Below are 24911 nucleotides of genomic sequence, written 5' to 3'. Positions count from 1 at the left end.
TTGTCAGCGAAAACTGTCTTCTAAAGGCATTTAGTTTTTGACATTGACCTAAAGGATGGAACCATAATCCCTTAACATGACAGACAAAGACATTCACCTTACCAGCTCTTGTTTTGTTTTGTCTTGTCTCCACCTCATCACTGATACCCTTAATCCATTCTTTCCAGACAACTGCCGTGCTTGGAAATAATAATAACTACTACTGAGCCTTTTCTATCTACTAAAAATAGATGGGTGTAAAAATAGGCATGTTTCCCAAGGAGATATGTTTCCTAGTCACTAAAGTGTTTCAGGAGCAGGAAGATATATCTAGAAAATCTAATTTGAGGTTTAAGAAGAATGTTTAATGTACACTTAGAATTCTATGCCTGATACTCTTCTAAACTCTTTATACAACACCCCTAAAAGATAGGTTCTGTCCATCCTATATTACAGTTGAGAACACTGAATCCTAGAAGAGTTTAGGAATTCTAGATAACATGGTTAGTGAGAGACTCAAGCAGGAACTAAATTCAGGTTTCTCTTGTATCAATGATCTTGATCTCAGTTCTTCCCCAGAAGTGTTCCTTGGTCTACAATGCATTTCTCTACCATTACGTACAGTAAGCTTTTACCAATTCTCAGTGACTCAGCTCAGATATCCTCTGCCACATAAAGTCATTCCTGAATCCCTCTCCAAAGCCTCCAGCTTCTTCAAATACAACATTCATTCCACAAATATTTATTGAGTTCCTATCTGAGATAATATGCGTAAAGAGCTTAGAGCAGTGCCTGGCACATAGTAAGTGAAGGAGCAATCTATTATAACCCCTACTACCCATTTACACTGCATTGTAATTGTTTGCAATTATTTCACCTCTGATGGCACTCATAATCTGGAAGGAAAGAAAAATGATCAAAGAATGCTGGGCCCATTCATATGTAGGACAACAGAAAATTATTTCACAAACTATAAGAAAACCAAAACCCATTTTAGCATAGTATCAGAGGATTTCATCTGTATGCGAACACCAAAGTCTGAATGAATAATGATATGCTTTGAATGGGGCAATGCCCTAGAAAAGAACCTCGAGTGACCATTGAAAACAACAACTCATTAGAATAGAGAAAGAAAAAAGCAATAAATAAAAACCCAATGAAGGACAAAATAAATAAGCTTTCTGGGGAGGGATCCACATGGAAGCATTATGTTCCAGAAAATGCCAAGGACAGAATCACAAAGAGCCTAGTTTTGTACTTTTGTGAATTGAAGATTTTAAAAAATCTTATTGCATGAGAATGTTGTAGGAATTAAAGTAAATGAGATAATCTATGTGAAAAGCTTTATTCCCTGCCTGTCATTTGTTAGGGCTATCCAAAATATTAGTTCTCTCCTCCTCAACCCTCCCCTTCTGAATGCTGGTATCCAGCCTATTTTTTTTTTCTTTTTGTAATAGCGTTATTGATACATAATTCACATACCTTATAACTCACTCATTTAAAGTATACAATTCAATGGTTTTTGGTATATTCACAGAGTTATATAAACCATCACTACAGTCAATAGAACATTTCCATCATCCCCCAAAAGAAACCCCATACCTTTTAGCTCTCACCCGGACACCTATGCTTCCCAGCACTAGGTAACCACCAGTCTAATCCTGTCTCTGTATATTAGCCTATTGTGGACATTTTATATAGATAGAATCATATAACATGAGATCTTTTGTGACTGGAATCTAACACTCAGCATAATATTTCCAAGATTCATCCATGTTATAGCATGTATCACTACTTCATTCTTTTTTCTGACTGAATAATATTCCATTGAAGGAAATACCATATTTTGTTTATCTGTTCACCAGTTAATGGACATTTGTGTTGCTTCCACTTTGGAGCTATTATGAATAATGCTGCTATGAACATTCGTGTACAAGTTTTTCTCTGAACGCTTTTTTTCACATCTCTTGGGTATATACTCAATAACAGTGGAATTGCTCTATCAACCCAGACTACTGTTTTAAAAATCCATCCTCCACAATGCTTTCTTGACTCTATAATTGTTCAAAATTGCAAAACTTATATTACTCCGTAGCAGACAGATTCCTCAGAAGCTCCTCATTATATAAAGAATAAGGTACAAATTGCTTAAAATCAAAATGACCCACAGGATCCTTTAAGATTGGGCTTTTGCATTTCTCCGAAGAAGACATACAGATGACCAAGAGGCACATGAAAAAATGCTCAATATTGCTAATTATTAGAGAAATGCAAATCAAAACTGCAATGAGATATCACCTCACACCAGTCAGAATGGCCATCATCAAGTCTACAAACAGTAAATGCTGGAGAGGGTGTGGAAAAAAGGGAACCCTCCTACACCATTGGTGGGAATGTAAATTGGTACAGACACTATGGAGAACAGTAGGGAGGTTCCTGAAAAAACTAAACATAGAGCTACCATATGATCCAGCAATACCCACTACAGGGAATATATCCAGAGAAAACCATAATTCGAAAAGATACATGCACCCCAATGTTCATAGCAGCACTGATACAATAGCCAAGACATGGAAGCAACCTAAATGTCCATCAACAGATGAATGGATAAAGAAGATGAGGTACATATATACAATGGAGTATTACTCAGCCATAAAAAGGAATGAAGTAATGCCACTTGTAGCAACATGGATGGACCTAGAGATTGTCATACTGTGTGAAGTCAGACAGAGAACGACAAATATCATATGAGATCACTTATATGAGGAATCTAAAAAATGTTACAAATGAACCTATTTACAAAACAGAAACATATGTAGAAAACAAACTTATGGTTACCAGCGGGGAGGGTCGGGGAGGAATAAATTGGGAGATTGGGATTGACACATACACACTACTATATATAAAATAGATAACTAATAAGGACCTACTGTGTAGCACAGCGAACTCTACTCAATACTCTGTAATGACCTGTATGGTAAAAGAATCTAAAACAGAGTGGATATATGTACATGTATAACTGATTCACTTTGCTGTGCACCTGCAACTAACACAACATTGTAAATCAACTCTACTCCAATAAAGATTAAAAAAAAAAATAAAGGCACTAAACTAACAAAGATGAAAAAGAAAAACAACAACAACGAAAGATTTGTCTTCTGGCCAGCTTTCTAGCTTATCTCCCGACATTCTGCCTCCTGTACCCAAGGTTTAAGGGAAACTGAAATTCTCCAAGCATGGGCAAAAACTTCAGCCAGACTTGGAATTGTGTGCCTGTTTCTGCCTCTCATCATTTTATCTAAACATTAGGGTCCTTAACTATATTGTAAAACCTGCACTGCAGAGTTGTTAATAAGGTTAAAGGAGGAACAGTATATAAAGGGTCTGGTACATAGTCTATCTTCAGTAGTTGGTTTTCTATTATTATCATTATCATGGTCATCACCATCATCATCATCGTGTTTCCATGTCTTTGCAAGTGCTTTTCTTTCCAATTAGAAATTGGAATGCCTTCTTACCTTTTCTGCAAAATAAATTCCTTCAAGTCTCAGCCCAGATGTCACCTATTCTACACCAGAGAGTTATTGCTTTTATTTTTCTTTATTTACCAAACATGTATGTGCTGCTCACTGTTCCTGGTCCCTTTCACAAATCCTCATTAACAGTCCTATGAAGTAGGTACTGTTATTCTTTTTTCTTTTTTTAGATGAGAACATTGCACAGACAGATAAATAATTTGCCCAGATCACCCAGGTAGCAAGGGACAAACACAGAGTCTGTTAGCAGGCAGACCTTATGAGAGGTATCCTCCAACCAGTTTTTTTTTTAGTTTTTTTTTTCTTTAATAATGTTATATTGCTTTACAATAAAACTGTGGGGGGTTTGCTTTTCTTTTTTTAAAGAACATAATGTTTGTGGAGCTCATGGATCTAAATACACCAAGTGGCCCTGGAGGTCATGAAAGTTGACAGGGTGGCAGTTGCTCTCCCAGATCATAGCTAAAGCTCAGTTTACTGTTCTCTTGGAGGAAACTTTGCTAAGTCACGAGCACCAGTGATTTCCAGTATGAGGCTTTCCCTGTTTCTAAATGAACAGGCTCTGAGAACAAATACCTTTGCACAAGCCACTCAACCTCTCCAGACCCCAATATTTCCCCAGTTCTAGCATGGTAGTGGCTTGCCTTTCTTGTCTTCTACACCCCTCTTGTGCTGCAGGGACGTGAGGAAAGGGCATAATGTGATTATCATGCCTGTTATTTTCCCAGGCGCTGTGCTAGTCACATTACATAGATTATCCATTAAGCCGTTTAGTGTATTTAATCCTCATTTTCAGAGAAGGAAATACAGGTAAGAGAGAGAATTGTGCAGCCCCATGATTGACAGGGTCCACATGGAATTAAGGGGTTTCCCAAAGTGTAATAGGGACGAATCTTTGTATCCTATTACAAGTTAATCACGAAAGGGATGTTGCCTATAAACTTAAATTATACATAATGGCCCTGGGAACCCTGCCTCCTAGGTAATAAGGGTGAGATTATAAGATGGAGATGGGAATAAGACTTAAAATGTGTATTATATTAAGCTAAAAACTTGCTACAAGGGTGAGTCCCAGATTTGCCCCCAAGTTTTCTAACAGTGAAGATATAATTCACATTATTCTTTATAATAAATCAATTACCTAAGATGACACAATTATTAATACTGAGACGAGATAGAATACTCTTCATAGTTTCATTATAATCAAGATATCTGAGGCTTTTTTGTTTTTGTTTTTGTTCCTTTAGGTTATTTGCTCTGGAACAGGCTGAAAAGATAGTCTTTAGGAGTTTAATCAGTGTTCACTGTTTTAGCCCAAGTTATAAGGTGGTAAAGACCCTCCTAAACCTTACATGAGAGAAAGGCTGAGCCACAGTCTCCTGTCCTGCCACGTGCCTCTGACAGGTGAGATTTGGATCGTGGTGGGAAAGGGACTCACTGAGACTCAGGCCTTTTTTGAGGCCTCCTTTATAGTTTGGACCAGTATTTATCAGAGGGATAGTAGGAGAGGGTCTGGGTATTTCTTTGTAATTCAAGGAAATATATTCATCATTATATATTTCCATGCATCTCCTCTTTTCTACTAACACAGATAATGAGTAAATGCAATTTCCTAACAGCAAGTTCATTAATACATACATATATATATATAGAGAGAGAGAATCCTAATAATAATGTTAAAGTAGCCCTAGGCTTACCTTAGCCTGCAGATTGCCCAATTGTCCTCCAGGGGCACTTTGATCTTAATAGCAATAATGAGAAATTGCTTTCATTATCAAATAATTTTCTTTAGGTTTTCATTTATATCTCAAATACATCTTTGTACTACCAGATAATTCTGTGTGTTGAACGTAAACAGGGGAAGTTTATCAGAATACATCTGAATAAAGAAAACTCAAGAGAGGTAGGAGACCATTACCTCCTTGATCCCCTTTCCCAGACATGCTCCAAGGGCCAAGAAAAACTCATTCCCTGGACCTTAATTGCCTTTTGCTATTCCCAAAGTAAAAAGTCTTGGCTCACAAACTCAGAGGGTTTCAGACAGAAACTCTCTGTGGTGTGGAAGGCACATGCTCACAGTGTTGTAAAAGCCCCAGAGTTAAACTGGACTTTTGAACACCTATCACATTCTCTTATTACATTTTCTTAAATCAAGTTTCTTCCTCTGAACTGCTGTGCTCATGGCTCATTTAATTGAACTTTTGTAGGTATCTATTTTGGAGTGTGAGTTTATTTTTACATAATTATTTGTACGTCTCTTATTTACATACAATTTTGATATCTTTTATATTTCCTTCAGTCCCTTACAAGATTAATAAGGTGTCTTGGTCACTATGATGAGATCTTTTAGGACAGGTCTACTTGGGATGGGGTTTGAGGTGGCTCAGACACACCCCAAACTTTGGGGGCAAAGGGAAGAAGACACTTTGGGGGCAAGGGAAGAAGATGCTTTGGGGGCAAGGGAAGAAGATACTTTGGACTCTGATGGGGCACCATGATAGGGAGATTGAGAATGCCACCCTAGGCACCTACAGAGCATCTCTGGAGGGCAGTGGGTGGCAGAAGCAGGCGAGTGCCCAGCTCAGCCTGTTCCTCCCAGTGCTTAGGGGAGGCCTCTGCCCTGCCAGGGTCTTTAGGGAGACTCTGGGCCCCAACTTCCCGTTCCAACCAAAAACCTTGTGAGGAGGTGAAGAGCCACTTTGGTTCTGTCAGAAAAGTTAAAGGTTCCTTGGCCTCTTTGGTTGGTAAATAAATTTGTGTCTTTGAGAAAAAAATTCTTCCTAAAATTTATAATTTTCAGAGAGGCCTAAAGGGAAAATGAAAAGAAAGAGAAAAAGAAGGTAAAAATGATCAGGAACTGAATATTGATTTTTCTCTCTGGCAGCTTGTGGATGAGTTTTGTTTTGTTTTTTGGGTTTTCTTCCGATGTTAAGAACACAAAAAAAATTTCTCTCTTACAAGTCAGTATGGTTTCCAACTTTTCGAAGCTATCTCCAGTTAGGTTAGCAAAGCTTACGCAGGAAAAAAATCAGATGTGGTCCCTGTATTGCCAACCTCTGTAAGTGGGGCCAGAATAAAACTGCAACTTACGACTGTATTCGAGAGGTGTAGTCCCTTTCCACCTGTGCCCTTTGCCCAGAACAAATGCCAGCTTGGTGGCATCAAAGAAGGTACATGAAGAAATTATAACTTGGATTCCTGCATCTCTAAAGGGATCAACTGAATCAGAGTTCAAGGAAAAACAGGTTCACCTACTTTAGGTTTGTCTTCCAGTTTAGAAATATCTAGGTCTGTTGAAACAGAGCTATAGAACTCAGGGGTGATATGGTTTTTTGTAGTCATTTGTTACAGCAGCCCTATGAAACTAAGGCAGTCAGGAAATGATTGTCTCTGCCCTTAAGGTTTATAATCTCCTACAAGGTAGAGCATGGCTAAGGGCTTAAGAGCTATGGTAACAAGCGCTTCAGGAGTTTAGGAGGTGAGAGAGCAAGAGATCTTATTTGTGAATAGGTAAAGCCTCAAGTAGGGAGTAGCCTGTGAATATCCAAAGGATGGACTGAATTTGCCAGGGAGAAATGGGGGGTTGGAGGGAGAAGGGTATTCCAAGCAGAGGGAATGATGGGACAAAAGGAGCCAAAACTTAAGATGTTCAGAGGATGTGAAATGGTTCAGCTTGGCTAAACTCACCTATGGAATAGAGATCTAGAAAATTAGGTTAGTGTTAGACAGGGCCAGAAACAATGAGTGTATTTTAACATATGCCTGTACCAGAGAAATTCTGAGCTGGTATCATCCACCCCAGTACTGTTATTTTATATATAGAAAAGGAAGTGAAAGGATCGACATACTTTCCCCAAGATCCAATAGCCAGGTCTGGAATAGAGTCAGGACAAAACTCCAGATCTTTTGTTTAGCAGTCATTCATCTTTGCAATAAATTTCTGTCTTTCAAATGTTCCTTACTCTCTGAACTAATTTTGAAAATTTTACTACTAAATATCAATTAACTGTTACTTTTTGAGCCCCAGTTATTTATATTCAATGTTAACTACCTACCTGGTTATGTTCAGAGACACACACAATAAATCTTTTCATAAAAATTCCTAGTGGTGTTGCTGGACACCCTCCCAACATTCCCCTCCATCTTTCCTAACTTTCTATAGCCCCTCTGCAAGAAAAGAAGATCTAAGCAAATAGCCACGTCTTAGTGTATGTTTTGCAATGTAAAATAAATATAGAAAAATCACCATTTAAAATATTTTATTTCTAATAGAAAAATAACCCATTATCTCGCTACTCAACTAACTCCTGTTGACTTTCTTTTTTTTTAAGGCCATACAGCTTTTTAAAAATATATATATATATATTTATTTATTTAATTAATTGGACTGCGCCAGGTCTTCGTTGCGGCACATGGATCTTAGTTGCTTGCGGCATGCAGAATCTTAGTTGCGGCGTGCATGCGGGATCTAGTTCCCTGACCAGGGATCAAACCCGGGCCCCCTGCATTGGAAGCGCATAGTCCTACCCACTGGACCACCTACCCACTGGACCACCAAGAAAGTCCTCTCTTGACTTTTTTTTTTAATGGAATACAATATAACATAAAATTCAAATACTGTGGAAAAATAAACGATAGGAACTCTCTTTAGTTTGCTTCCAGGTCTTTCCCCAGATATGTACATCACCAACAAATTGTCTTTCCCCACCCCCCAAAAAAAACTGTACATTTGTAAATATTTTTCTTAATGTATCGTTATACAAAATATCCTGTGCCTTGTTTTTTAATTTTCCTTAAAAAAATTTCTGGAAGCTCTTTGGGTATTGCAACCTACATAACCTTTTTTTTTTTTTTTTTTTGCGGTACGCAGGCCTCTCACTGTTGTGGCTTCTCCCGTTGCGGAGCACAGGCTCCGGACGCGCAGGCTCAGCGGCCATGGCTCATGGGCCCAGCCGCTCCGCGGCATGTGGGATCTTCCCAGACCGGGGCACGAATTCGTGTCCCCTGCATCGGCAGGCGGACTCTCAACCACTGTGCCACCAGGGAAGCCCCAGAACCGTTCCTTTTTAAAAGGCTTTATAATATTCCATTATAAGAGTTTGCCATCATTTAGTTAATATTAGCCATCATTTAATTAGCCCCCTATTATTTCCAGTGTTTTCTTATTACAAACAGTGCTGAACATCTTATACATATATCTAAACTGTCTTTGTGAGTGTATCCACAGAGTAAGTCCCTAGTAGTGGAATTACTAGGATTTATCCTGCTATTCCGTTTAATATTTTCCCCACCCGACTGCAGTTAGAATCAAATCCAATTATCTTGATTTACCAGTCAGTCAAGACCTGACCCCTGCGTGCCTCTCCAACCTGTCAGTCACTCCTTCCTTATGACCTGGAGACACACCAGCCTTTTGTCTTCAGTCCTGCAAACTCATTTCTTACTTTAGGGCATTTGTACTTGCTCTTGCTTCTTGTAACACTCTGCAAAAGGTAGCTGACTCTTTGTCACTGTGGTTTCAACTATTGATCAAAAACAAATAGATTGGTGGTTATTACTAAAGGTAGGTTTATCCAGGATCAACAGAGAATTGCAATTCCTGATGTGCAGCCATGACAAACCACATGCAAGTCATCACAGAAAAAGGGAAGGAAAACACTCTGATAGAGGGGAAAAGGAAGTGGGGAGGGCAGTAGTAAACAAAGAGTCCATGGCTTTTCATTGATTGAGTAGTTGCCAGGAAAAAAAGAGAAGTCTTTCTTCTTCCTATTGGGCTCTGCTGTGGTCCCGGGGCAGGAGAGCTCCCCCTTCTGGTCTCCTGACTATTTAATTGAGGTTTCTGTGTATTAATTTTTTACACACACATAGTCACCTTCTCAGTGAAGCCTTTGGGGCTTTACATGAGCACTCTTATGTCTTCAGATGATGCTATTTAATTTTAATCTTAGGACGTCACCTTATATGAAATTATTTTGCCTTCTGCTATGGAAGGTGAGCTCCAAAAGAGCAGGAGTCCTGTCTCTCTTCTTCCCCTGACTCCCACGAGCTCAGAAGATCACAGGCTCATGCAATATCTAGTAAATAAGTGGTCAAAGGAGAAGTGTATTTAAAATGATTAAAAGGCTGCCAAATTGCTTTCCAGGTGAAGTCACTAGCTTTCACTACCACTGACAGTGCGTGTTCTGAACACCCTCGACAGCACGTAGTACTATCAAGAATCTACCATTTTTGGCAAGTGTCCACGTTAAAGGTCAAGAAATAGGGACTTACCTTCCATGTTAAAGTAATTTTTCTTCAGACACTGTTAAGAACAAATCAGATATTTGCTTTTAGCATAACCCCAACTCCATCTTCAGAAAATAAACAGGTAATAACAGACATTGTTTGAATAAGAAACATAGTAAACGAGAATTTCTCATACCAGTTTAAAATTGATATGATGCCTGAGTACTGAGAATAGTACTCAGTTTAAAAATGGAATCCTTTTAAGGCAAAAGTAGGACTTATCCTTGCAATATACAGCAAAACATTCGCTGGATTTTCTCACACCTGATTCCTTTCTCACTTCCCTCCCTCCTTTCACTTACTTAATCACTTAACTTTACAAATATTTATTGATTACTCACAGGTCCAGGTACTGTGCTAAAATCCTTATCTCTCATCAGGTCACACCCACCTTCCACCTAAAGCCTGCCAAGTCTTTTGGTCTAGGCTTTACCTTCAAATTCACTCAGACTTGCACTGCAGAAGTCTCTAGAATGACACCCTTAAATGGAGATATGAGGAAAGTCTGTACATGGAATGTTTGGGAGCATCAACTTATAAATTAATTTATATACATATACACACACACTATATATATATAGTTGTACTGGATTTTTAAAACTCTTTAACTTTTTATTATACCTTCCTCATTTACAGAGATGTTTCTCGCAGTTCCCACTTTTCAGTGGTTCCAGGCACCTGACTTTAAATGAAAACACCCTCTCTTTGGACTGCCTTGGAGGTGGGGAGGTACAGAGAGAGAAAGAATTTTCTTCTTGGCCCTAATGTCCACCTAATTTTTAAAGCATAGGTTCCTTATTATTATTATGTTTTAAGCTTACAATTACATGCATAGATTATATTATCAGATGCCTCCATGTCTCATTTCATTTTTCCTAACTCGTGAGGAATGAGTGGAGGGATGGACAGAGTAAAAAATACTTTTCCCTCTGAGAAAAGAAAGATGGGTGTATATGGAAGCAGAGGTTAAAACACTGCTGTGAGACTGGGGGATCAGTGGAGGTCAACATTACATTTAGCCCTCTCCTCAAACGTGATTCTGTTCCATCTACCACCGTACAATAAATAAAGCGAATTTCTCACGCATACAAATAGTTTTTGCATTGGACCAGTTGGTCCAGTTCTCCCATCTGCTAACTTCCTGCCCCCGCTTTGTCTCAGTTCATTAACTTTACCCTTTCCTGTACCCAAACCCTCCACCTAACCTCCCTCCCTCTTCTGGCTACTAGTCACTCTCGACTTTCCGCCACCCTCGTCCTCAGCATCCCCAGCCAGCAGCTGATTGGCGAGCTCAGCGGGCCGGGCCCCAGGTTAAAGTAAGTCAAAGCCAGAGCTCAGAGGTGAGTGACCTGGAGGGTGCGGCGGGGGCCAAGAGGTAGGAAGTGCGTTCCTTTCACGTGGGATTTCAGCGCAAATTTGTCTGGAGTTCTTGCGAGAGAGCTGGCAGGTTTTACTATTTATCACCTACTCGCCAAGCTCGCCTTGGGGCTGCACTCGGTTCTCGGAAACTTCATTCAAAAGCCAGGCTAGGCGGCCCACGAGGTCGGGATTGGGGGGTTGTGAATGACCTCGAGGCCACTTCCTCCCTCTCCGAGCCCGTCCTCTACTCCCCTAGTCACCTTCACGGAAACAAAACTGCCCCCCAGGGCTAGAGAGGTCTCTCTCTCAGTCTCCCTCGCAAAGGGTTAATTTGTCAGATCGCACGAGGGGGAGGAGATTTCCCCGTAGACAAGTAAAAAGGGTGATGGACAAACGTGCGGGCACTAAGACCGCAAGGCATTCGTTTCCTCCTACTGTGGATGCGGACGCCCGGAGGAGGAGAGTCCCAGAGCGAGGAGCTGGGAGCAGAGGCACAGGCAATGCTCAACCCCGACCGTAGCTGAGAGAGGCTGGGGGAGACCGATTGCCGGAGACCGAGCGGCGAGGGGAAGACCTAGGGGGGTGGGTGGGGGAAGCAGACAGGCGAGCACTCGAAATCAAGCGCTTTACAGATTATTTTATTTTGTGTAGAGAACACGTAGCGACTCCGAAGATCAGCCCCAATGAACATGTCAGTGTTGACTTTACAAGAATATGAATTCGAAAAGCAGTTCAACGAGAATGAAGCCATCCAGTGGATGCAGGAAAACTGGTAGGTGATGCTTTCGCGTGATACTGTCCCCGGGAGCCCTGCGCGTCTTCCCGGTGTGCCTTAATGTCGGTACTCCCTTTCTGGGGCGTGAATCGAGCGAGGAACCGCGAGCAGCAGTGAGCGGATCGCTGAGTTCCCGGGTCTCCCGGGTGCAGGAGACATTGGGGCTGCATGAAGCGCGTGAGTCTGTGGGTGCCCCTGGGTGAACCGTGGCTACACATGCATCTTTAACATAGATTATATAACATAGACCATATGTGTGTACATAGAGTAGATGTCTGTGCTACAGGGAAGGCGGGAGAGATGCCACAGTCCCTACCTGTGCTACTCCTTGTTTTCCTCTAGATTTGGGTTTTCTTGCTTGGCCTCCCGCAAGCAGAGTGTGAAAGGCAGTGGAGGGAGGACCCAGTTGCCTGCTCCCTTTAACCCTCTCCGGCCCGCCGTCCTCAGCTCTCTGGTCCTCGCCCTCTCCCCATCCTTCCTGCCCTTCCTTTCTCCTTGCAGCTCTGCTACTTCACTGTCTTCCTCTTTGCTGCTCCCCGGCCGGATTCCTCCTTTACTGGACCCCTTTCCCCACGCGGATCCCTTTCCGGTTTCATAAAGAGACGGAGGCGGGGAGTGGGGGAGGAGGGGACAATGAAAACAGTAATAAAAATGAATGAACCCGAGCGAGTGGAGCCACGCCATTATTAAGTTTGTTTTACGGAAACGCCTTTTGGACACACTCAATTCTAATTCAGTGGGAAACTGCTGACTGGAGTTGAGACACGGATTAAAAACCTCCGGGTCCGCAGAGTCCTTCGGGGCTCTTCCCCAGACAAACTTCTAACCCGGTAAAGCATCTTTCTTGTTCACTGTGTCCCTCCGCCAGTCCTTTTGAAAATCCCTGTGTGGGAAGCGATCCTGTGTCACCTTGCAATATTTAACAGGGTGAGGGTGTGTGTGCTCATCTTGCTTCTTCCCTGTAGATCGAGCTGCTGTGGCAGACATTCTCTTACTCCTCTTAACCCCAGGTCTGGCGATCAGTAAAGAGCAAGCCCAACGCACCCCCAAGCTGGGCAGCGGCTGGCAGCCTCCCAGGTGCTGAATGAGAGGGTCCGGCCAAGGGGGCTCCCTCCTGGGATCTGGGGGATCCCGCCCGCCGCGTGCGCGAGCGCTTGCCCCGGCGCCCTCACGACCTGCCTTCCCTCCCCCATCTCATCAATGGGAAACCAGAGACGCCGGCGCGCCGGTGGGCCGGGGCGGGGGAGCGGTGCAATAGGGAGTGCCGTGCACCGGAACCGGGTGGTGGGGGTTCAACGTCTTTTTCTCCGGCCCCCGGGAGTCGCGACTAGCCTCGGAGGGTTCGGCCGCCGCTCCCGCCTCCTCCCTCCCGGCCAGCCCGCCCGGGACCGGCGGGCCATTTGCGGCCGCAGCCCGGCCGGGCCCGCCCCCTGCGCCGTGCGTGCCGACTGGGCCCGGCCTGTTGGGGCGGGCGCGACCGGCCCGGCGCGCGGCCCTGCGCGCTCATGCTCGCTGCGGCGTGGCTGGGGGCTTCCGAGGGCGCGGGGGCCGGAGGGCCGCTGCGGGCCGCTGCCGGAAGCCAGGAGGGGACCGCGATCCGCTCGGGAAGCCGGGAAGTGCGGCAGCACACGGGGCGCGGGGCCGGGGCGCCCCCTGGGCCGCCGAGGCCGAAAGCGCCGAGGGTGGGTCCGGAAGACGGCTGTGCACCGGGAGGCTCGATCCAGTAGGAGTTTAGGCATTTAAGGCCTCGGCGCTCCGGGAGGCCAGGCCCCCTCGGGCGCCACCAAGGGAACCTTCTCCAGCGGCACTTCCTCCTCCCGCGAAGGGGGTGGCGCTGAAGGCAGGGCGGGGGCGGTGGCCCGGGGTGGCGGGCGGCACGGCGGGCCAGCCGAAGGCTCTAGTCTTCTCTGCAGCTGTCTGTCGCGTTCGCTTGCCACACAGCTCTGCCCATCTTCCTCCCCCGTTGGCCCTGCGCGCTCTGTGGTTTCTAACGTCCGCCCTGTCTCCAGCTTGCTGCACCCTTGTTGAACCTGCGTCTCTGGAGCCGGCCACCCCTCGCGCCGGCAGCTCGTTTTCACTGTGGGCCAGTGCCCCTCCGCGGTGGATACTGTCTCTTATTCACTTGTTGCCTTTTCTCTGAGGCCACTGTCTGTGGCTCCTCCACCTCCAGGTACCATTTCCCGCCTCTTTTCTCCGTTCGCTCAACAAGTACACACTCAACCAGACAGGGCCTAGACCTCTGGGGACTGAAAATGGCAAAAGTGAGCCAATTAATCTTCGCTTGTTGGGCTCTTGCCACACTTTCCTCCTAGCTCTTTATCTGTACCTTTAATCTGGCAATGTCTTTCCTGGCTTTTCTTCATATGCCTAAATATTTGCATGTGTGTCTGTGCCTCCTATTAGACCATCATCTCTTCAGGGCATTGGTTCTTGTCTCATTCCAATCTTGATTATGCGGAGCACCTCGAAGAGTGCATTGTACCTGGCAGAAGCTGGGGAAAAGGGTTGTCTAGTGGGTTAAAATGATGATGGGTGTCCATTTTATTGCCAGCACTACCTGTTAATACTCGAAGCGTAACATACTTGGCCTCCTCTTGCGTTTTGAATACTATGTCATAGTCACACACTAGGGTTTCCCCTTCCTGACTTCTCTCTTTGACCTTAATTGTCTTGCTTCTTTTATCCCAGGGTGTATGCATTTCTCCCAATATCCTTGGGTCCCAGTTTTATAAGCCTCCCCCCAAAACCTCAACAGCCAAAAAGTTTTGAACCAGGTATATAAGAAAATGAAGATTTCCTTTTCATTTCCCTTGTTAACAGGAGAAGGCACTCCATAACCAAGGCTTACACCCTCTTGGGGGCAGGGGAAGTTTAGGAAACACAAGGTCTTACCTTTCCCAGACTCATTAACTAAAAATGGCTTGAATAGCTTCTGGAGGAAAAACACAATGTTGTGAAGTTTCTACTCTATTTTTTGACAAGACACTTCCAGTGGTCCTTAAAAATCCCTTAGACATAGCCTCAATTTAGAGGCTACGTCAAAACTCAATTTAGAGAATTATAACTTATCTCTCAGAAATAAGTTACACTTACTGTCTTTTGAAGAATTGTGAGGAAGGCCAGGAGTGCTGTTTTGTCAGTATGCTGTCTGAACTACCTTTTGAATATTGTTTGAAGGCCTTTATTAAACTTATCTTATAATCCATATTCATTACCTTATTACATATTAGTGTAATGGGACCCATTTTTGGAGTGGTGTTTTTATAAACTAAAGGGTTCAACTGAGGGAAGTTTATCAAGTTAATTGCTGCTTAAACAATGATTAACCCTGTATTCATTGTTCTAGGCACAGGATAAATACTATAGACTGTTTTACTCTTCTAGCAGGTGGTTTCACATGTAATAGATTAGAAAAGCTATGGAAATGCAAAGTAATAAATATTATACCTTGGAGAATCATCCTGAGCCACATCTTGAAACTATATGTCAAGTTAAAAATATCCTGGGTGGTATTATCTGGTAAATGAAAGTGTTTTGCATGAGGTAGAGGAAAGTGCCTGCTTTTAGCTCAACAGCATTTTTGACTTCTGATTTTACACAGAAAAGCCCTTGTGATTTTATGGCATTGAAAATAGAGGCATTTTGTTCTTTTATGAGATGTCTGGCCTTTACCTGTTATTTTCACGAATAGCTGACTTAATTTATAGGGGCTGCCATCAAGAGAGCAAAACCGCCTAGTGATTGGTAAGGTGACATAAAATTCATTGAGTGAGAAGGGCAGCTGGGCTCTGCCTTCTCTTTCAGCAGCCTGTCAGGCCTGTGCTAGCAGCCCTGGATGCTAGTTGCTCCAGTTGTAATTGTCTGGCCAATGATGATTATCTTCTGATGTCGGCTGACACGGTGTCCACCAATAGGAAAGCAGGAGGCCTGTGCTGACTGCTGTAACATTATGTATGTGAGGTGACGTCATCACAGGGCTTGTCTAGAACCTCACGAAACCCTCCCCCGCTCCCCTCTGGCATCCTCCACATCCAGCTTTGTATATTTTTCTGACTTTCTCCCCTCCCTCCACCCGTGGTAATGGTTATAAGGATTTTATTGTTTTTATATTTTGAGTTCTGTATTTGGGGTCTATAAGATAGTGTAGGAATTTTTAGAAGTAAATACTGTCTGGCTAAGGAAACTTTATCCACAAATTGGATTTTACTAAGGAAAAATAATAAAAGAAACACTATCAGTAAAAGGAATTGTACATCTTTATGTTCTTTCTTATATGTGAGGTTTGGAAAGTAACGTACAATTTCAGTATGAAAAAACATAAAAGTATTATAAGCCTGTGTTAGATTTTTACTCAAAATATAGCATCGTAATGTCTATCAAACTTTAGAATGCAGGCTGTTGTTCTTCCTGTAGTGACAGTTGCTTTGCATTGATCTTTAAAATCCTCCTTGTGACCTGTTGTATGCTTTTGTAAGAAAAGTGGCTGGAAAACAGTACAATCTGTGGTCATGAGTCAGAAAAGGCCACGGTGTCTCATTTAATCAATGACACTACAGCAAATACAAATTTGGTCAGCTGTCTAGGAAACTACTGTGTCCACATTGTACACAGTGTGTTGCTTGCCACTTATTTTGGAGAATCACAGTTCATATTAGCTTTAAGACTGAAAATCCTAAGTGTGAGGCACTTAACATTTCATTCAATAAACTTTAGAAAGCACTGAGATGTTGCCTAATATGTCCTAGGTTAAGAATGAGAACACTGAGAAAAAGTATACAGAGGAAAATTGGAATCTGTTATGATCCTAGAAAATAATGGAATGTTGTAAAGGAACTTTAATCTGAACTTTTATGTAGCTTTAAAAAAAGGATGTATATCCATGCAGTCTTTGATTTTTTTTAGGATTTCTAGGGATAATGCAAAATTATTTTATGATTATCCATCTCTATATTTGCATTAGTAATAAATATTATGCGTATGGTGGTAAAATGTTTACGCAGGCCTTCTGTTAAATTGGAAGTTAAATTTTGTGGTCTAAAGAAGGCTCCTTGGTGCTTTTAATGTTAGATGATAATACTAAAAGTGTCAGGTTCACATTGGAATTTAACTCCAAAGTCAGTCCACTCCAGATCTAAGAGTTGTTCTGCGTATTTCCTTCTAGGGAGAATCTATCTAGTCAGCGGGAAAGTTTTGAGAGGGATGGAGACTTAAAAATACTTAGGAGAGCATAAAATAACCGTCTAGCCTGTCTTAAGCCAACAAAATAAAATGAAGGAGTACAGCAAATCAAGAATTCATCTTTGGTTCAATGATTGGATATTTCAGGTCCAATATTTCCTGAGATGAGTTATCCAAAAATTGTTGCCATGATTCGCTTAATTTTTCATGTCTGGATACAGGTGAGCTGAGCTGGCTTTATTAACAGGAATCAGACAACAGTCGACACAATTTGCCTTTGCTCTGTACCTTTATTCTTAGCTTCAAATCTGTCTGCTCCACTTACTTTCCATTTATCTTTGTTAGAAGAGCACAGGCATTTATCTGGGAAAGTTTACCTTAGAAAAGTTACCTATACCACAGATATTATTCCTATTGATAACCTAAGGAAATCTGAATGAAACTATAACATGGCTTTATTGAAAGCTTTATTGAAAATAAAGATTTATTGAAAATATAACAAGGCTTTATTGAAAGCTCATAACTTCATTCCTTTATTTGTATTCTGATTGTGTGTGTATACAGGCAGGTACAGATGCGTAAAGTTGGCATGGTTACTCAGAGAATTTTAAAACAACAGCATCCTTAATTATATTTGACTTAGAATAATTTTATTTTAGAGGTAGATTAATCCTTTTTTTAAAAAAGTTTGCCCTAGAGTCTAGAATGGATTTGTAATTTTAAGTTCATTGAGCAAAAATCATCCCAAAGCACAGATCCTGTTAAGTCATCTAAGTTCAAGCTTATAATTTTATCATGATTCATTTCTGTACTGAGAACTCATGATTTTTAGTTTCAAGGTTATTTTTCTTAGTATATTGGAACGACAGGTATTTTTAGGAACCCTTTTGTTTAGTCATTCACCCACTATGAACTTTCTAAAATTTAACTTTAAGCCTGTCTGCCCAAAATTATGCACAAATGAAAAAGATTTACACTTATCTTTGCTGAGATAAATAATTAGACATGCTGATTAGAAGCAGTTTTGCTGGACAGATACTCATACAGTTTTCTAATGAGTTAATTCTCTTTCCTTTGGGATTTCATATTTTAGTTTTTTTCTTTCTAAAGCTTTTTTTGGGTTTCTAATTGTAATATGATAAGGAAAATATCATTGATATAATGTATTTTGGGGAGGGGGACCCCTACTGTTTTTAACCAAACCTGTGATCACATATTTTAAAGTATAATGTATATATAATATAGTATATATATATGTATATATATTATATAACTTGGTTTTCTTAAAGATAAATTTCAGATGTTTTAGCTCAACCTTTTATTTTATTTTTTAAATTAATTAGTTAATTTATTTTTGGCTGTGTGGTGTCTTCGTTGCTGTGCGTGGGCTTTCTCTAGTTGCAGCAAGCGGGGGCTACACTTCGTTGCGGTGCACGGGCTTCTCATTGCGGTGGCTTCTCTTGTTGCGGAGCACAGGCCCTAGAGCGCACCAGCTTCAGTAGTTGTGGCGCGTGGGCTCTGCAGCACAGGCTCAGTAGTTGTAGTGCACGAGCTTAGTTGCTCTGCAGCATGTGGTATCTTCCAGGACCAGGGATCGAACCCATGTCCCCTGCACTGGCAGGCGGATTCCTAACCACTGTGCCACCAGGGAAGTCCCTCAGCCCTTAATTTTTTTAACACCCCTCCTGGGACTTTTTTGTTTTGTTTTTTTAATGATCCTTTGAATTCTGGGGCTCAATTTTTTTTAAATATATTTATTTATATTTTTGGCTGCGTTGGGTCTTCGTTGCTGCGCACAGACTTTCTCTAGTTGCGGCCAGCGGGGGCTACTCTTCACCGCAGTGCGTGGGCTTCTCATTGTGGTGGCTTCTGTTGTTGCAGAGCATGGGCTCTAGGCATGCGGGCTTCAGTAGTTGTGGCGTGCACGGGCTCTAGAGCGCAGGCTCAGTAGTTGTGGCACATGGGCTTAGTTGCTCTGCAGCATGTGGGATCTTCCTGGACCAGGGATCGAACCCTGTCCCCTGCATTGACAGGCGGATTCTTAACCACTGCACCACCAGAGAAGTCCCGAGGCTGAATTTTTGAATTGATTGTTAACGCTTAATGGGCAGTACAAAAGATCATTCTTTGAAGAAGACTGACAAGATGAATGAAATGCATGTTTATCATTTATCTTTGTTAGGAGAGAATAGACATTTGCTTAGAAAAGTTTATGTTTATATATGTACACACAAACGTGTATATACATAAACATGTTAAAGTGACTTTTTAAAAAAATGAAAACCGATACCCCGTTAAAGACCATTTTGTGTGTGTTTCCTGCTATTAGAAAAGAATCTTCCTTGGAATTCCTTGGTGGTCCGGTGTTTAGGACTTGGCACTTTCACTGCCGTGGGTCTGGGTTCAGTCCCTGGTTGGGGAACTAAGATCCCACAAGACCCACAGTGTGGCCAAAAAAAAAAAAAGCCTCTTCTGGAGCCAAATGTACTTTTCTAAAAATACAGCCTAATTTGACTATTTTGTCAATTTTTTTAACTAGTTAAATAATACTATTTTAGTAAGTGTCTTAAAACTGCAAAATATGAACATTTAGTACTTGGATTTACCCCAATTATTAATAATTTTTAAAAAATCTTCAGTATGGGTAATAGTGGGTGAAACCCTCAAGTTTTCCTGTCTTGTAGGCCCAATTGCCTGTCTCCTTCTACTTATAAAGGTGGTGTTAATACAATGTAAAAGTTTTTAAGATGCTAGACCCGCTCCAACTGGGGTAATTGACTTTTTAGGTGAAGTGGGTTCAGTGGAATTGAACTCTTTGAAGTTGAGAATTTCATGATCTTGTTTCAGGACGCTCAGTGGGCGGTGGGGGGGGGGGACCCTGATGGAAAGGTTTAATCCTGAAGCTTTTGTTTTTAATGTGTGAGACTTCTCTTGAAGTCTAAGGGTGCCTTGAGCATTTAAAAGCTGGTCTAGCAGTGGTTATCATTACAATAAGAGGGTATGAAGCTCAATAAAAAGTTATTCTAAATATCAAGTTTGCAGTTTTCTCTCAATCTTATGACTTCTTGACATAGATTTAATTTCAAGATCTTAGAAAGGAAGGTAGATTTTCTTCCTTCTGGAGTAATGATACTAATAGTTGATACGTAGTTGTTTACTGATTGCAGACATTCTTCTAAAGTGTTTTATATATGTTAATGGTTAAATCCTCCCAACCACCCTTTGATGTATTATCTTTTTGATTTTACACAATAGGAGATGAGGCACAGTATGGTTAAACAAGTTGGAATTTGTATGTAGGGACAAAAAAAGGAGAAATGGGCTCCAGCCTTGACTAAGGCTTGGTCACCCAGGCCCCTATCATCCCCCTATTCATATGAGAATAAATATTCAATCAATAAAATAATGCCCTTGGAAACTTGGCAGTGCTGTAAACATGGAAGGTACCTGTGGTTTTAGTCTGGTATCTCACAGTGTCTATATTCTGTTTTTCGCTAAGTGGATCCTGAACTCTTAAGGCTAGAAAAACTACAAAAAGCACTATTAATGTTATAATGAGCATTGTGCTATGCAGATACAAATACTTTAATCATTAATAATTATTATAAGTATTACCATCAATACTTTTACAATTGTAGAAAGCCATGTCACCTTTAATAATGCTTCTATCATAAAATATTACAATTTTATCTCAAACAAACCATGACATACAGGTTTGGAACATGTCTTACGAAGCCTACTTTGTCTGCTTCTCTGTGCTATGAGCACTGTCCACTCAGCTTGGTTCTAAACCCTAGGAGCTTCTGTTTCCACCTGGTACTACCTGTAGCCAGGCTTTCCTTCAGGCAGGTTTTAGTAGCTACTGGTAAATAGCCAACACCGGTTGACAGGGGGAAATAAATAAATAAATAAAATTTTATATATATATATATATATATATATATATATATATATATATATATATATATATATTACCCCACTCACACACACACGCATATGGGTTGGAGATGTCCTTATTCTTAAAGGTCAGCTCCTACAGTGTGAAGAATTAAAGAGAACATTTTTGTTTTGTTTATTAGTTTTAAATCCTTTTCCTAATTTTAAAGTAAATATTTACTATAGAAAAAAAGAAATGAAAACATTAAAAAATATGCAGGAAAAAAAACACCTTTAATTCTTATCCAGAGGCAACCACTGTTATTTTGCCACATTTCCTTCAGCTTTATTTCCAAGATTTTTATATACTTTAGATCATTCAGTGGATGTCAACGACAGATTGAGTTCTCTATTATGTGCCAGGGACTACACTGGGCACTTTCATTCACCTACTGTCTCATTACAACTTTATATGTTGCTTTGTTTCCTCTTTACATTATAAATGTTTTTCATGTCACTAAAACCTCTCCGTAAGTATAATTTTCAGTGGCTACTTAATATTGTATTGTGTGGTCTTAATTTAGATAACCACTCCCTTACACGTTAGGTTGAACATGTTAAGTTTCTAATATTTTGCTATTAGAAATAGTCCTCTGGACATGGTTGGAGGAGGTCATCAAGAGGACGTTGGCTTCCCAGTTGACCGGAAAGCCAGACCTGGGCAATTCAGACTCTTCACCCCCTCCCCTGCCCTTGGAATATAAGTTTTGCCCACCATTGCCACAGCCAGAGCCATTTCAGTGATGCAGCCTTGAGAGGGTAATGTGTTGTTGAGACCATCTGGGTGGTATGCAGGGCTGAACCTCCTTAAGGACAGCATATAAACTCTTAGTTCTGGCGGGAGGGTGCAAAGATTTACTTGTCTTGCAGCCACCCAAGACAAGTCCCCTTGCCTGTTACCTGCCACCTACCAATCTGGAGTGGCTGCCTTTTTCTTTGGTCTCTTCCTGGCTTCCAGTGTAAGGGGGCCGTTTCAAATCTTACCTGGGTACTCCTGGGGATACAAACCAACAGCTGTCCTTCTAGGCCTGGAGGTAGCACTGCAGTGGGCAGCTCGCAACCCCTCTTTGTGATGAGAGCACAGGTAAAGTTTGCTGTGCTATTAGAGGTGTTTTATAACTAACCTATTTTGAATAATGCTTAACTCATATGTGGCCTGACCCACCGGGCCCCTATCAACTGTAGAGTGATTCCCCTTTAAGACCTAGTGTTGTAGATACTTGGAATTTGTGGTTTTAACACTAGCAGTTTTGACTTGGAGAATAATCCAATGGTCCAGGAAATCAAGCAGGTTTGTTTTTTTGTTTTTTTCTTTTTTGCTGAAGTATTCGTCTGTCAGAGCAGTTATGTTTGCTTTCTTTTATTGTCTGGTAGGTAGGAAATCTTGGAGGTAGAAACTTACGTCCTTGTGAAAAATGTCCCCATGAAGGAGTGCAGCACTTGGTACTGACTATAAAATAAGAGAAGATTAAGAGGTCAAGGAACACTGTGATCCTTAATCAGAAAAAATAGGTGGTTTAATGGAATTTTCTGGGTTCAAGGAGTGTTCTCCAAACTTTTTTGCTGACATCCACCTAAAAGATGTTTGAAAAACTATGTACTGCCTCACACATTTAATTGTTTTTCTTTGTAAGTTGAAGTAAAGTAAGTTTTTAATAGAGATAGAATAAATAAGTTGAGGATTGGCTAGTTTCAATAAATATTTCATGACTTGCTAAGATAGGTTTATCTCTTTGTTGAGTAATGCACAGCAAATCTGAAACAAATGACATAACATTTTTATCCATGGTTTCATTCATTGGTAGCTCCAAAAAGCAGACTACATTCCACCTCGATACATTTAAAAGACTCGGCTGTACTCATCCTACATTGTTTCTGGTTGTTCTGAACTGAGAATATCTCAATGTTCAGAAGGTAGTAAGCAGGAAAAAAAAAAAGATTATCATTCTGCCCCACTTCATTGTTCATTTTTACTTTGCTTTTGGGGTGAGAAGGAGAGACACGGGTAGGCTGTCAAGTGTCTTTTTTTTTTTTTTTTTTTTGGTGGTACGGGGCCTCTCACTGTTGGCCTCTCCCATTGTGGAGCACAGGCTCCGGACGTGCAGGCTTAGCGGCCATGGCTCACAGGCCCAGCCGCTCCGCTGTATGTGGGATCTTCCCGGACCGGGGTACGAACCCGTGTCCCTTGCATCGGCAGACGGACTCTCAACCACTGTGCCACCAGGGAAGCCCTGTCAAGTGTCTTAAACTATCTTTTCTTGACTGCGGAGAAGGTCATAGCTGATAGCATTTCTGTGTGTGTTGTGGCCATTAGGACTGGGCTCCTAATTGGGCAAAGCAATTCCTTATTCTTGACTTGGTTATCCACTGTCAGAACCTGAGGACTTCCTCAAGAAGCTGAAGAAGTAGAAGCTCATTCTACTTGGGGTGTCTCTGATTATTGAAGACTGTTCTACGTATTGACCTGAAAGTTATGACCCTCCATGGGTCGTCCATTAGTACTTAGTCCTGACTCTAGCTGTAATTTGTTCTCACTTCTGTATGAGTGTCTTGTATGCATTTGAAAATGACTACTATCTCCACTCTAGGCTTTCTTTTTTAGAATATCATCTGCAGTTCACTGGTAATCCACATGGATATTTCTGAAAAATAAAAAATTAGAACTCCTATACTTTTGAATAATTAAATATTACCTGCTAGGAAACTCCTGAGAAATGTATGAAAGCTTACTAAAATTTGGCACTTCCAGTTAAAATGAGCAAGTCTGTATTGGAAAGTACAGTGAGGGAGGGGGGAGTCCTAATTTAGTATTCTGCTAAAAAGTCCACAACATGGTGCTTTGGAACAATACAAAGCTCCTATTGTATGGGATATTCTGGCGATTTTAAGGACTCTGTTAGCCCTGAACCAGTAGGGTTGTCTTGAGTTGTAGTTGGTTTCATTTACTTTTCCTGCATTCATATTTGCAGGAATACTTTTTTGGAGCCTGTATTTTGTGATGGCTGATATTGTTTGTGATTATACCGCTTTGGTTGGTACTTGGTTCTTCTCCAGTTCTTTGTAATTACTGGGTTCGTTTTCTACTGACAAGAGGGTAGTTTGAGGCAGAAAAACGTTTGAGAACCACGCTCCATGTCCTCGATCCTTAACCAGGAATTTGGGCCGATCTTCCCAGCTGATTCTTGCCTTAACGAGGAGCGCCGCTGTGGTGGTGCTGATTCCGTCTCACATTCTTTGCGTCTGTCTTCTCAGATCATTGATTTCACAAACTGGACACCTCTCCCTCTTCTAGCCTGTTCCACCTCCTTTATCAGCTAGCTACATGGGACCAGGCCGTCACTCTGCCCAGCACCCTTCTCTCCCTCCTTCTCTCCCTCCTTCCCTCTAATTCACAACCAAGTCCTTTGTGATCTGGCCCTCAGTTTCCTTTCTCTCGGTTCATTTCCATTGCCACTGGCCTCCTTCAGGCCCCCCGCACTACTTTTTGTCTCCTCGCTCACTTTCCAACCTCCAACTCCTGCCCTGCGTTCAGCATTCTCTTAAGTCACAGATCCCTTCGTGTCCCTCCCGTGGTAAAAACCTTCAGTGGTTTCCTCTTGTCTATAGGACAAATCTGAATTCTTTTGACTGATTTGAAAAGCCATTCAAAATCCCAGCTCCAGATTATCTTCCTAGTGTTACCTATTGAAATAGCCCTCCTCCCAGGCCTATTCAAATACAGAACCTTTCTCTTCCCCGCCCACCAAAATCGGTTGTCCTTTCTCTGTGGTTTGCTGGCACTTGGCTCATAAATAGATTAGTATTCTCGCTTCTGTGTTTGAAATCAGTGCCTATCACAGAATTTGGCTATAGTTGTCCTCACT

General features: G+C 41.7%; 1 protein-coding gene across 2 annotated transcripts in view; it reads left to right on the top strand.

Annotated features, from left to right (window-relative positions):
* Positions 1–11287: 11287 nt before the first annotated feature.
* Positions 11288–24911, top strand: part of ELOVL6 (ELOVL fatty acid elongase 6) — a 136494-nt gene continuing 122870 nt past the window's right edge. The window contains exons 1-2 of one of the 2 annotated variants that reach the window (XM_004269571.4): positions 11288–11656; positions 11811–11931. In XM_004269571.4, coding sequence (XP_004269619.1) covers positions 11843–11931 — 89 coding nt within the window. In that variant the 5' untranslated portion in view covers positions 11288–11656; positions 11811–11842. Of the gene's footprint in view, positions 11657–11810; positions 11932–24911 lie in introns of those variants that run through there. The other variant, XM_033427755.2, reaches the window with a different exon arrangement.

Source organism: Orcinus orca, chromosome 4, assembly GCF_937001465.1.
Source record: "Orcinus orca chromosome 4, mOrcOrc1.1, whole genome shotgun sequence".
In the NCBI taxonomy this organism is placed as follows: Eukaryota; Metazoa; Chordata; class Mammalia; order Artiodactyla; family Delphinidae; genus Orcinus; species Orcinus orca.
Note: the sequence above shows the minus strand (reverse complement) of the source record. Positions and strands in the feature narration are given on the sequence as shown.